The 13,134-nt window shown below is 45.7% G+C and overlaps 1 protein-coding gene across 18 annotated transcripts in view; it reads right to left on the reverse strand.

Annotated features, from left to right (window-relative positions):
• Positions 1-430: 430 nt before the first annotated feature.
• The window catches only part of foxp1b (forkhead box P1b), a 152,683-nt gene continuing 139,979 nt past the window's right edge, over positions 431-13,134 (reverse strand). For 17 of the 18 annotated variants that reach the window (XM_047332984.1, XM_047332992.1, XM_047332989.1 and 14 more), the window contains 7 exons: positions 11,630-11,834; positions 11,356-11,432; positions 10,574-10,675; positions 9,352-9,473; positions 8,399-8,468; positions 8,036-8,202; positions 431-5,328 (listed from right to left, as the gene is read on the reverse strand). In XM_047332984.1, the coding sequence (XP_047188940.1) occupies positions 5,184-5,328; positions 8,036-8,202; positions 8,399-8,468; positions 9,352-9,473; positions 10,574-10,675; positions 11,356-11,432; positions 11,630-11,834 (888 nt within the window). In that variant the 3' untranslated portion in view covers positions 431-5,183. The remainder of the gene's footprint in view (positions 5,329-8,035; positions 8,203-8,398; positions 8,469-9,351; positions 9,474-10,573; positions 10,676-11,355; positions 11,433-11,629; positions 11,835-13,134) is intronic. The other variant, XM_047332996.1, reaches the window with a different exon arrangement.

Raw genomic sequence — 13,134 nt, forward strand, 5'->3', positions numbered from 1 at the left:
TGTTGCAATTTATGGCTTATCAAATGCAGTTACCTAAATTGCTGTTAGGAAAAGACAGTTTAACTGTCGCTTTTTTAATTGCGATTTAATTTAATGCTGAGGCCGAGATGAGAGTCCTGCAGCAGATGACAAACACAGATCTGAGTTTCTGTAGGTTAAGTGTCGTCTGCCAAACTGAAACACTCCTGCTTTGTTGCTAAGCCATAAATATATCTGGTAATATGATTTCGTATCGAAATTTGTTCCCTTAACTTTTGTTCCTTTCAGTGTTAGATGACGGCGGAACGAACAGGCCGCATTTGGGATCAGGGCCTTGTGAATGCTGCAAAACTTTAGATTACACGTGATACAAATAAAAAAAATACAGTGCAGCTCAGTGTTGTACGCGCTGTGCAAAACAGACAGGAAGGAGAGGCTGGAGGAAGCCATGTGAACAACCAGCAATTTATTGCATGTTTAGAATGCTCACGTCAGTCATCGCCACTGACTACAACAGAGTGGTCTGCATCAGACAGACGAGGAATGATGAGGAGGTTACACACTGATGGAAATGATGGGCAATAATATGTCTCTATAAAAAAAAGAAAAAAAAGAACAGGAAAAAAAGAAAACTACAGAGTACATCTTCAAAGAAAGAAAAGAAAAGGAAGACAGAGAAAGCGAGACAAGCTGAGAGCACCGTGACAGCTCCTCCCCCCCTCCACTTCTTCTCTCCCTCCCTCCCCCCTCCATGTGGAAAAAAAACAGAGTGTGATGTGAGAGAGGGAGAAAGAGGCGGTGGGGGGGACGGGGACGGAATGACAGCAGGCTGGATGGTTGGTGATGGTTGAAAACGATGGCGTTGTAGCCCGGGTGCCAGTGTGTGTGTGTGAGGTCAGGGGGCATCTGACGCCACGAGGCCGCAGGTTTGCGGGACGCTACACTCTTGACTCTCCACCTCGGACCCGCCCGCTGTGCTTGGTTCGACTCGCTGAACAAAATTCCTCGAGACAAAAAAAAAAATCGTAAAATAAAAATATCTCGATGCCAAACAAAAACGTGTCTTTTACCTGGATGAGAAGACGGAGGATGAGGAGGACACACGCCGCTGACGCAAGGGGCGAAATGACATTTCTCAAACGACGAAGAAAAACAAAAGCATTCAACAATATTCTTTACATCTTGGCACTGCATATTTTTCTTCTGTTTCCTATTAATTTCATATAAAATATCATTAGATTGATACACCCTTATATTATTACTGACCACTTACACCATACCCTGCCCCCATCCCACCACCACCTACCCCCCCCCCCCCAATCTCTGTGACCCTGGGATTAGTCATGCAAGATATCGCAGTCTTGTAGAAGAAATATACCTGTGTGCCCTTTTTCTCGGAGCAGTAATCTTGAACATACAGCCACAGAAGGCAGTGGTTGGACCATCAAAAGGAAGTATCAAAAAACAGCTTAACACAAAGAGGGAAAGAAAAAACCTGTACAAAATGCTTAGGCTAATGATAACAGAGAAAAAGTCTGTTTTCTATATTACAGTTTAAAATCCAAAATGGGGGATTAATCCCCCCCAGCCTGCCCCCTGCCCAGCTCACCCAGACGTCTGTGAGGATGAGGTGATTTTTTTTTTTTGGTCTTTTTCTTCTTTTCTTTTTTTTATCTTCCTTTTAAAGCAAATATTACTAAGTAAAATACATTTGCAGCACAGTTTGCTATTCCAATACATACAGCAGTTTTTTTTTCTCATAGCTATTCCATAGTTAATACAAAGCAGTGGCGATGAAGCAAACATCATAACACAAATGTATTTTTTGATCTTAAACAAAAGAAAAGCGCCAGAGACAGAGAGAGAGAGAGAGAGAGAGAGAGGGAGGAAAGGACGGGAGGGGACAAAGGCTACGCTGACATGTACAGTATGTACAACCTAATATTGGAACGCCCTTAAAACGACCCGTCAGAGGACAGACTGACGGGATGGATGGTGCCACACAGCTGGGTGATACTTCCACAAACAGAAAGGCCTGAGGTTTGGATTGGTTTGGCAAAAAAAAAGAAAAAAGAAAAAAAAAAGGACGATACCTTTGAGATAAACAAGCTCTAATTTCATTTTTTTCTCTCCTTTTTTTAAAATACTTTTCCCTCTCTACAGTATCAGACTACACATGCAGGACACACGACTAAGGGCAACTGAGTGAAATGTTTATTTTCTATTTTTTAAATTTTCCTCTGGTTTAATTGAATCATTCCCTATAGGTTTGAGATGAGGTATGCGTCCTAACGGTTTTTCTCATGCTGTTATCTTTAGTAATGTCAGGCTACACATGCTGAGAATGTTCTAATCTACCAGCGCTTCTTCCTCCTCTCCGAATACCAAACAAACCAGCCGAGGCGACCGGGGGTTTGTGGACGAGCTCGTCCCTGTTCTCACGATCCTCGCCTGTCTGCGACTGACCCATCCCACAGCTGCCTGGGTATTAAATACATCTTCTGGAAACCACAGATTGGCCTTCTCCTTTTATAGTTAATGAGCGGTGTACTTCAAAAAATAAAATAAAACAATAACAATAACTGCCATAAAGTACCTTGTACCCAGCTTATTAGTTGACAGGAGTGTTTTTTAATATAAAAAGTAATGAGTTGACAGAAACTAAACACAATCATAAAGTCTTCCCTCATAAAGACACTAAAACCCCTAAAAAAAAGTGGCATACAATCATTTCAAAGGATACAAATGTGTAAGGAAGTAAAAGAAGAGAAACAACAAATCATTGTGTGGTCCAGTCGACGTATAGAATCCATTTCACATTGTTCTCTGCAAAGCTTTTCCCATTTACCAGTATATTTCTTTTGTCATCAGCGTTATCTACAGTACAAACCCTTTATGTTGCGCACAAATCTGTTCCTGACCAAAAAGCTCCCTTTTCCACTCACTGGCCCAAAGACAAAAAAATTATAAAAAAGTTTCCCTAATTTGGTCATCGTTTAGTCGAGACTGTCGTCGCCTCTCGTTCAGATTTGGTCGCTGCACAACATTACCGCAGCTGTCCGACACCCCCCCCCCCCCTTTTGGTTCTTCTTCTTTTTGAATAAAAGTGAATGAAAACACCAGTTTGAGGAGCATTTCCCCTCGATTCAGTCTGCCGCCGGCCCGACCCCAGCAGCTGGGATCGTCCGGTGGGAGAGAATGGAGGAGAGATATTTGGCCTTATCCGCTATTGCATGGAACACACAACATTGACTCTGTAGTTTATCTTTGGTAGTCACAGAACAAGATATTAAAACACATGGAAAAACAACAAAGAAAAAAAAAAAAAGCCAAAGAAAAACATAAAATAATAATAATACTAATACTAATAATAAATAAAAAGAAAAAATTAAAAGTGGTTGATTGCAGTCTTGAAATTCATGGTCTCTTTAAAATGTTTATCTCTGATGACGGCTGGACTTTTTGTTTTGTTGCTGCATCACAAAACCACGTGGATTTCACCCAGTTCAATGTTGTGGACTGCAGCTCATTGGCTTGTTGGGCGACACTGAACATCGAGGCATCCACATCCCCCACTGTACATGGCATGTACTGTACTGTACGTCTGGGCCCATTCACCATGGCTGTCAAATGCTGGAATGTGCAATGTTTCGGTCTTATTGCGAGTCTTGGGACTTGGCTCCCTTGAAGAAAGAGAAAGGAGCATCTCACCTGGTGTGCAATTATTAACAATCGCCGGAAAAACTTAGAAGAACGAGTCATGCGCGTGATACAAATAAAACTACGGGGGGAATGCACGTTTTATCCGCGAGCTCTGAACGGAATCACAGAGTGGAAAAGCAGACATAGTTTGATGAACAATGGCAGTTGCGTTCAGAAATCTCAATTAGTTGGTCGAAATCATTATCTCGCCAGTGCACACCTGACATTTTCATTTCCCCCAAAAAATAAAACCGGAGTGATCAGAAATTGTGTTGCGGCTAAGCTCTGTCGCAAGGGCTGTTTTAAAGTATAATTTCATGAGGATAAACCATAACCTGCATGATTTCTCTGTCATTCATTCGCATCTTAAATTAAGCTTCATTGATGCGTGGAGAGAGCCTTCATTATGAGTAGTGCATTGCCAATGGACTTCATGAGAAAGAGGAGGAGGACGAGGAAGAGGAGGGGTCGAGGGGCGGGCTACATGTCAGAGTGGCGACTTTTTTCTTTCTTTTTTTTCCCCGATGATGATTTTGGAATAAATGACAGAAAAATACTGCTTGGTATCTGACATTCTGCTTCTGTGTTTGAAGAACAACATGAAAGGAAATCATAAACATTCATCATCAAGTGCTGACCACACAGAATCTCCACAGCATGGGCATGAGGTCTGATCAGTTCAAAGAAAAACAACAAAAAAAAACAAAGATGCGACATCAATAACAGCATAGAATGATGGAAGGAAAAAAAAACACATTATGTTTGATATTTTATAACGTCTCACCCCCCGACACAAAATACACCCGAATAAAAACAACATCCCTTCCCGCCCAAGATGGAATCAAACCAATGAGAAGTGTTGAAGGCAGTAACAATGAGCAGAGGTCCGCACTCGCTCTCCCTCACACACACGCGCGGGCGCACGCACGCACACGGTGTAAATTAAACGTCAGTCATTGTCTCTCTCTCTCTCTCCTCGGTTTGTGGTGAGATGTGTGTGTCTGACAGAAGGAAGGAGGGAGAGGGAAAGAAAGAGAGAGATTGGGGAGGAGGGTGGGGGAGAGACACAGCCCCTCTTGCAGTCCGCGGAGTGCAGTACGTCCCGGCTGCACGGCGAGGGTCTCCCAGAGTCTGACCGCAAACATGTGGACCCCCCGTACCAAACAAGTCCATCCGACACATGAGTAGAAATGAAGGTTTCACTTTTTTTAAGCTTTACTTAAAATCAAGAGTAGAAAGGAATCAGAAAAAGAAGACGCCGCGTGTGGGCCATGTTCTCTCTCTGTGTGTGTGTCTGTGTGTGTGTGTGTGTGTGTGTGTGTGTGTGTGTGTGTTTGCTATGTATTGTAATGGCACTAAAAAGTTGACGTGGAGACAATTGAGAGCTGTCATCAGTGGCTGAGACTGCAGTTCAGTGTTTGTTATCTGCGGAGCCTTTCCGTCTCCCAGATGACCCCCGACTGCTTCGGCCTCTGAGGCTGGGGAGGGGGGCGGCGCCGGCCTTACAGCATGTCGTCGTGGCCCTGGTCGTCGTCGTAATCTCTGTGGTGATCGAAATCCGGACTGTGATTGGCAGTCGTTACCAGGGAGAGGGGCCCTTCGTGGTCGTCGGGGTCCAGTGGTTCCTCCTTAATGCTGATGTGATGCCTAGAGGAGGAGAGGAAGAGAGTAGACATGTAATTCTGCTCTCCTTAACTTTGTTACATCCCCCCTCCTCTCTTTATAAGGTTACACACACACACACAGGCACAAAATGATACAGACCTGCGCTGATTCTGTTTATAAAGAAGGAAACAGGGGAACAAAAACGAATGTCTGGCCACAGTGACGCTGTGAGCGGGGGCCTCGTCGGTGCTGATGATAATTTCAGCTCTCTTTTGAGGTATTCCAATCCTGGCAAAGCTGCGGGCTTCTTTTTTCATTTTCATGGCAACTGACAACGGGGTATTCACTTAGAAATTGATAAATGAGGAAGATTAACAACGCGAGACGAGCCGAGGTAGAGAATGGACTCTGCGGAGCGAGTGGGCTGCCGTTGTCAGCCTCCTGGTGGCGGAGGATCAGCGGCGCGCTGTGTGTTCCCCTTCCTGCTCGTTAACATGCACAACCTGCGAGGCGGGTCTCCAGAGGACGACCCCGAGCCGGCTCCTATCATTAATCAACTTCAGGCAAACACAGCGACCAGACACCGCCGTACATGCTTTAAACCGCAGAATTAATGCGTATTTTCAACCGAGTGTCAATAAGGGAAGAAAAGCGCTGGCAGGAGAGGCGCGCGCGGAGAGCAGCGGCGGCACACTCGGCACAACACTGTGATAAGAAACAGAGCCCTTATGAGAATAATAACGCTGTCACTTGTAAACAAGGCAAAAACATGAGCCCCCTCCCGTCTTACAGCCTGGGCAAAAGAGCCACTAAAGAGATGAGATCTGCCAAATTTCTCATTACAGAAACAGAGCAGGAAGAGAGCGTACGGGGGAGAGGAGGCCTGGCTGTGGCAGAGAGGAGGAAAAGGGAAAAAAGAACGCATTATGAGCAGCTGCAGGGGACGTGCCGCTCTAACCTGCGGTGCCAGGCTGCCGTGGCGGAGGCAGAGCGGTGTCAGGATGAGGCACCGGGCTCATTTACTACGACAACAAGGGGCGAACTGGCACATCCTTCATCACCAAAGCCCACATTTGATTTTATTCACACTGGGATGTCTCGTGTAATTTGCAACTGTTGTGATGGAGACGCCCGTATGCTAATGAGCTGACATATTGTGGTGTAAATTCTAAAAAAAAGAAGAGGGGTGTGTGTGTGTGTGTGTGTGTGTGTGGTGGGGGGGGGGGTGAGTATAGTCAGCTTTTCTATCATTTTCACATCAAAGTAACTCCACAAGTGCTCTTGCCTCAGGTCTGACTCTGTGGCTGCAGGGCAGACATGAAATTGTTATTATTATGCTATTGAGCTGCATGCTGATTCTACACTTTGCTTTTAATTGGCCTTCTCTGGGTACCTGATTCTCGCGCAGGCTGTTTGGGGAGAAGTCGCTCCGGTTTCTTTTGGGCGTTAGAGCGCTGCGTCCTGTCAACAGGCCGCATACACTGGCACATGTGGACAACACATGTTTTACACGGTAAGCAGCCGCGTTGGACTCGGTGTTGGCAGCGGCGTGAGCCAAAGCACCGCAGAAGGAGGAGAGGGACGAGTGAGGAGGCTTCCGGAGACGATGCTGCTGTATATGGCATTATTACGCGCAATCCGAAGGCGTGAAACAAGCGGGGTAGGTTTTGTTAATAAGAGAATAAAGTTCTTTAAAAAGCCAAAGAAAACAGTTTTAACTCGTTTTGTCAGCTTATATATATAATTATAGAGAGAGAAGTTAGTGAGCCCTATGAGCCTAAAGATAGAAGCAGAGGGGCAGAGGGAGAAGCAGGCTGCCTCTAGGCCAGCACACCCATCCTGTCTCTGCCTTTCCTGTTCCACAGCCATGCTCAGAGCTATGTTCACAGTGATTAGGGATGGCACTTTCCTGCTTTTGGCCAGGAGCTCATTACTGCACCTTTTCTTTTTCCTTTCTTTTTTGTTCTGTTTTCAGGGCAAAATTTCCCCCGAGCTCAGACATTTCAGGAGGCCATCCCCGGGTCTGCCCCCACATCTGGAAACGATGCAGCGTGCGCTGTATTATTTTAGGCTTCAAACAACTTAGCAGACACTCCTATACAACAAGTGAACGGGGAGCTGCGGTTTCCCGGCCGACCGCAACTTTCCTACATGAGAATCTTGGATGGTGTCCCCCAGACTAATTATGCTTTTGTGTTGCTTCTCCTTCAGCGGCTCAAGAGGCGTTTGCTGAATGTGTCGCGGCTCGCGTCGCACCGCGTCGGAGCCGGCAGCGCCGCTGCTCTCGCATTCTGGCAATTTTATAAATATTTTAACAAATTGGAATGTTGATTACGGTGAGACCGAGACAGACAGCAGGACGCGTGAAAGAGAGTTCATAAACTTGCTGTTAGAATAACAGAGGGGCTCCGGCCCTTTCTTCCCAGAACGGCCTGCTGATGGAAGCTTCGAAAAGGTGGAGTTTCCTTTTTTGCAGGGAGGCCAGCCACAGCTCTGGCCATGACCCCACACACCACTCCAATATCATCCCTCCTAACTTTATTTATTGTCCTCTCTGGCATTTTTTCCGTTTCATCTGATGCCATGTATTAGGCAATTTTTTGGTGCACTTTGGGTGGGCACTGGACAGATTTTCTGTCTACATCTTTTTAGACTCTCACCGCCTCGGTGGAGCTGAAACTCTTTCCCTTTTTTCCCCCTCTTTTCTTACACGGACTGTGTTGCTGATAGAAAGCGCATGTGCACTCACATAGCTAGCAGGGGCGAGCGTCCTGGGCTGCTGTCACTGCCGTTGCTGTTTCCATGGTCCATCGCTCCATTCATCTCCTCACGGATGGCGTTGGCCAGGGAGTTGAGGGTAGGACTTCCAATGGAAGCAGTAGTGTATAGAGGTATGTTGTTTTCTGCCATTGAAGCCTGAAAAGCAAAAGCGAGGCGTTAAATGTGAAACGGAAGAGAGCTGTCAGCACTCCCTCGGTCGCCCATCATTCTTTTCATACCGGTACATCCCCAAAAAAAACAAAGACTGGGTATATGAGACGAGAGTGTGTTTTTCTTTTCTCTTTAAGTTTTATTTGAGGCAGCAAAAGATGAATTGACGTTTCATTTTTACCTGGAAGGCAGCAGAGAGGGTCGGACCATAGCCCAAGCTGGTCTGAATGTTCTTCACTAAGGCTGGACTTCTGCAAACAGATTAGATTAGATTACAACCACAGACTCATGTCTCGCCCGGCATGCATTGCTCAGCTACAGTATCTTATTTCATAAAGAGAAATCAATGCACTTTGTATAAGAACTAACTGCATTTACTGGTGTAGAAATGTGGCTATGCAGGCCATAGTTCTGAGGTGTTCCGTCACTTGACAATACCACACAACTATCACCACTTTACAATTCACGGGAAGAAGGACTAAGTCGATGCAGGTAGATCTTATGAAAGCATGATGGATGGCAAGCTTAACACAAAAAGCATGATAGCAACACAGGAGGGGGAGGCATGCAGGCGGGGTGGGAGGAGGGGGGGCCTCTGGAGTTTGCAGGGCAGGCGGAAGTGCTTACTGTACGAGCAGCTCGTCAAAGTTCTCATCAGCGGCGAATTTCCGAGGGCGGCCTCGCTGTATGTGGCGGCCGCGCTTAAACTCCTCATCATCAACGGTCCAAAAGGACCCAAACTCATCCTCTACTCTCACAAAGCACTTATGCAGGGAAAGGTTGGTGCGAATGGCACCCTGGGAAAAGCAAACCAGCAGCAAGGGGGGGAGAGGGGGAGGGGCGGGGAGCCAGATGCAGATGCAGTGATCGACAGGACAGACAGAGGGAGGGACACACGGGCACACGGACGGCACAGGGGGGGGAGGGGGGAGAGGGTGAGGATCAAAATGAAAATAAGCCATTGAGGGTTATGAGCCATCACCAAAAGGCTTCTGAGAGCATGAAGGGGAGGCACGCCAAAGCAAGCAGGGACTCTGGACGTTAACGGGCACACAGACAATGAGATGGAGCATCAGCAGCAGCCTCTTCCCATCAGTCAGCGGTGAGACAGATTGCTCAAGAGGCTGAACCTACCCACTGATCTTTTGAGGCCGTCTCTTTTGGAACTCTAGTTCGTCGACTGTCCACACAGCCCCTTTTACGTTTTCTACTCGCACAAAACACTTGTGAAGACTAAGATTATGCCGGACTGCGTTCTTCAGTTGGCGTAAAGACAAAGAGAGAAAAAAAAAAGGTTTCTATCAGTACAGTTAACAGATCTGCATGGGGGGGGGGAAATCATTTCAAAGAACGACAGTCACTGGAAGAAAAATAAAATAAAAAATAAACCAGAACGTTATTGCAGTAAATGAGCGTCGAGTTTCAAATGACTTAAACAACACGTAAATATTTCTTGGTCTCCGTGGCAATAGAGTTAGTGACATCCTATTTACTTAACATTCACACAGTGTGATAGGTTGAAACTTAACAAACTGAATCATTCCTAATATTTAACTGAAAAAGAAAAATTTTAACTTAAAACCCAGGGTCCACTCCAAATCATTGAGGCAAAGTAGAAAGTTGACATGCACACATCATCCCCCACGTCATACTGAGCGCATGTTTATATTAGTTTGTGTTATATTCTGAGTGTGTATAGGAAGATAATTGTGGAATCCGGTGTTTATAACACCAATACCCTATGGAGAGGCTGTCAGTGAGTGTGGGGGCTGATGGAGGGGGGGGGGGGGATTCTTGGTATGTGTGTGTGTGTGTGTGGCTTCCAGTGTTTCATCTCTGTCTTTCCAATTGAAATCTCTCTATCTGAAAAATGTTTTTCAAAAGATATTTTGTTTTCTTTCTTTCCTCCTCTCTCTCTCTCTGTGTGTGTGTGTGTGTGTGGCCTGATAGAAAACAGAGGGTTCTCTTGTGAAGTGAGTGCGAGGGACTCAGCCAGGAGTCACTGGCAGAGCACTGCTCTGTTAAACTAATGCCACCCACCACCAGAACGTCCCCACATATTACAGAGAGTTTGTTTTTTTCTTTTCATTTTCTTCTCTTCCTCTTTCTTTTTTTGATTTCTACAAGAATGCACATATTGCTCTCCTTGGTTTCTCAACATGGCTCATGTGTTTGTTTAAAGGGTGGTTCATTTGGACAGAATAAATGGGGGGATTGTTATGTATTTGTGCAAAAGGTTCATTTTTTTAAAGGTATTTTACACCAGGCTATCATTCAATTCTCCCCAACGTCAACACAATGTCTCCCCCTTCTCTGGTTCAGGTCTGAAAAAGTCAGGAGGAACAGCATGAATTACCTTCCACGTCGCCGCGTTGCGTCTAAAATATGCAAACATTCGTGTGAACCAGTTGTAGATTTCGTTTAGTGTTAGCTGCTTTTCTGGAGATTCGAGGATTGCCTGTGTGAGGAACAGTGACAGAAACAAACATTTACAATTTTGTTCCCATCACAAAAAACATCAATAATTCACAAGAGGCGTGCGGGGCTCGTGTGTTCTCTTGAGAAAAACACAGACAACAGCAAAGAAACTGTCTCCTCAAAGTGAACTCTGTTTATAGAAGTCTCCTGCACTTTTTTATTCAAAACGGCAGATTTGAATACATTTTCCTTTGTGGGTGTAAATGAAGGGCGAATGAAAACATTTCTCGGGCAGATTACAGGGCAGCAATTACGGCCGGCTCAGATTAATTCCTGAGATGCCAGATTACTGCGGCCGAGCGATAATTGACTGGCCATCTTAAAACAGGTTCATCCCTACTGTTGTGTGAAATGAATTTGGTGATAATCAGAGCCATTGAAATGCTTAATCGAATGCAATTGTCATATCTGGCTGTTTTTTTGAATCCCGTATGTATTCTTGTGCTCATTTGAAGACGGTTAATCTGCCCCTCTGTTCAAATTGTATTCAAAGTGTAGCAAGAAGTGAGGAGAGAAATAAGTCGCAGAAAAGTAGATTGTGACCTTCGAAGTAGCTGAAGCTACAGCTGCAGTATTTCTGCAGGCTGGAGGATGTTAAAGGTTCTTACATCTAATATCATTATATATGATATAGATTAAAAGCTCAAGCAGAGTCCTTACCTGTCTTATTAGCGAGGCGTACGTGAACGGCGGTCTAACATCTGCGTTCATGTAAAACTCTTTGTTCTGACTGAGATCTGTGCACAGGGAACAAACACAAACTGTGTCAACAGCAATGTCCAATCAGAGGCTGATAACACAAATTATAGCATGATTACATGGTTGTGTGTATACATACAGATGAAGCATGTGTGGTTATGTGGTTATTAGGCAGGGCAGATGAGCGACGGTTCTACATGTTTATTTGTACACGCGTGTGTACATCCCGCAGTACCTGGAGAGATGGGCATGTTGTACTTTTCCGAGTAGCGCCGTCGCATGGGGCCCACGCTGTGCAGGCTGTTGGCTGTGATGACGGAGTGCGTCTGGGATAGGGGGGTGAGGGGTGTCGTGGGCGTGGTCGGGGTCTGGGGCAGGCTCAGAGGAGGAGAGGCCGCAGGGGCCGACTTGGACAGTGTGATGTTGGACACCAGGTTGAGCTGAGGAAGGGAAGTGAGCCCCGAGAGCAAACAAACAGAGGAACACAGAAAGACAGGAGCTCAGTTAGTCCTGTAATTACCCCCGTGTCTCAGACACCTCACTCACTATGCATATCTCCTTTCCTAATTGCAGGCAGGACCTAAGACGATCCATGAACGTTTGCTCAATGTTTGGAAAACAACCCTGGAGCCCCACTCTTCCACTCTCCACCTCCTCCATTCTTCACGCTCCCTCCTCCCTCCCTCTCCCTTGCTGCCGTGTCAGGCCCGCTCCCAGCTCTCCGTTTCGCCGCCTTTGTTTAATCTTTTGTCCCGTTTGGACAACACCCTCCCACCCACCCCGTCCTCCCACTGTGAGGACGGGGTGGGTTGAGTGGAGAAGGGAGGACGGGCGACCAGACCAGCTCTGAAAAATGACAGTGTGATTCTCACCTACCCCTGAGCGGCCCTGCTAATAAGGCAGCCAGAGGAAGACGCCAATCTGGGCTAATTACGAGCTGAAATTTTATAATGAGGACTCTAATTAGGAGCTGTTTACGGAGGTGATCTGATGATTAACTACTGTATCTGATTGACCTCCGTCATCAGGGCCACGTTAAGGATGGCCTCATAGTATTCTCACGGACAGCACAGTATGGAGAATATTGCGTTTTTGCCACTGAGGCCTTGGGGTGCGGATGGGATGGGCGGGCTAAGGAGAAGGAGGGATTTAAGTAATAATGGCTACAAGGTAAACTAATTATGGCAAGTGCTCCAAAGGTATAGCATGGCTTCCAGCAGCTGTGGCGGCTCCGAGCCAAGTGCCAAGCCTCCGCACTGAAGCGGCAGTCAAGTGGAAAATTTGAGCCTGACCCCCTGCTCCAGCTATTAATTGGCAGGAAAACTAATGACACATATACATATTCCTGCAAAATTGTTCTAATTGCTAATTTGCCGAAGGAGGCCAGTTTTCAAATTAAACATGACTTCAGACTGTGAGAAAAATAAATAAATAGAGAAAGCGATATACAGGGAGAAAAGGGAGGACGGAGTGGGTCGGACACGTCTCATCTTTCAGATGAGAGGGATCAGATGTCTAATTTCTGTTCATAATGGCGGGGAGGTGATTCTTTTTTTTTAACATCTGACTCTACATAAAAAATGCAGAACCTGTACTAATCACATCATTAACACTCATCCCCAACAGGTATTATAAAGATATCAGAAATCTAATGACATCTCCACAATTAAGTCCTGACATGGCACTGAGAGTACAATCATTTCTTATTTTATTTCATTTTGTACACATCTTTATTTTATT

The sequence above is a fragment of the Scophthalmus maximus genome, chromosome 6 (assembly GCF_022379125.1).
Source record: "Scophthalmus maximus strain ysfricsl-2021 chromosome 6, ASM2237912v1, whole genome shotgun sequence".
Classification (NCBI taxonomy): Eukaryota; Metazoa; Chordata; class Actinopteri; order Pleuronectiformes; family Scophthalmidae; genus Scophthalmus; species Scophthalmus maximus.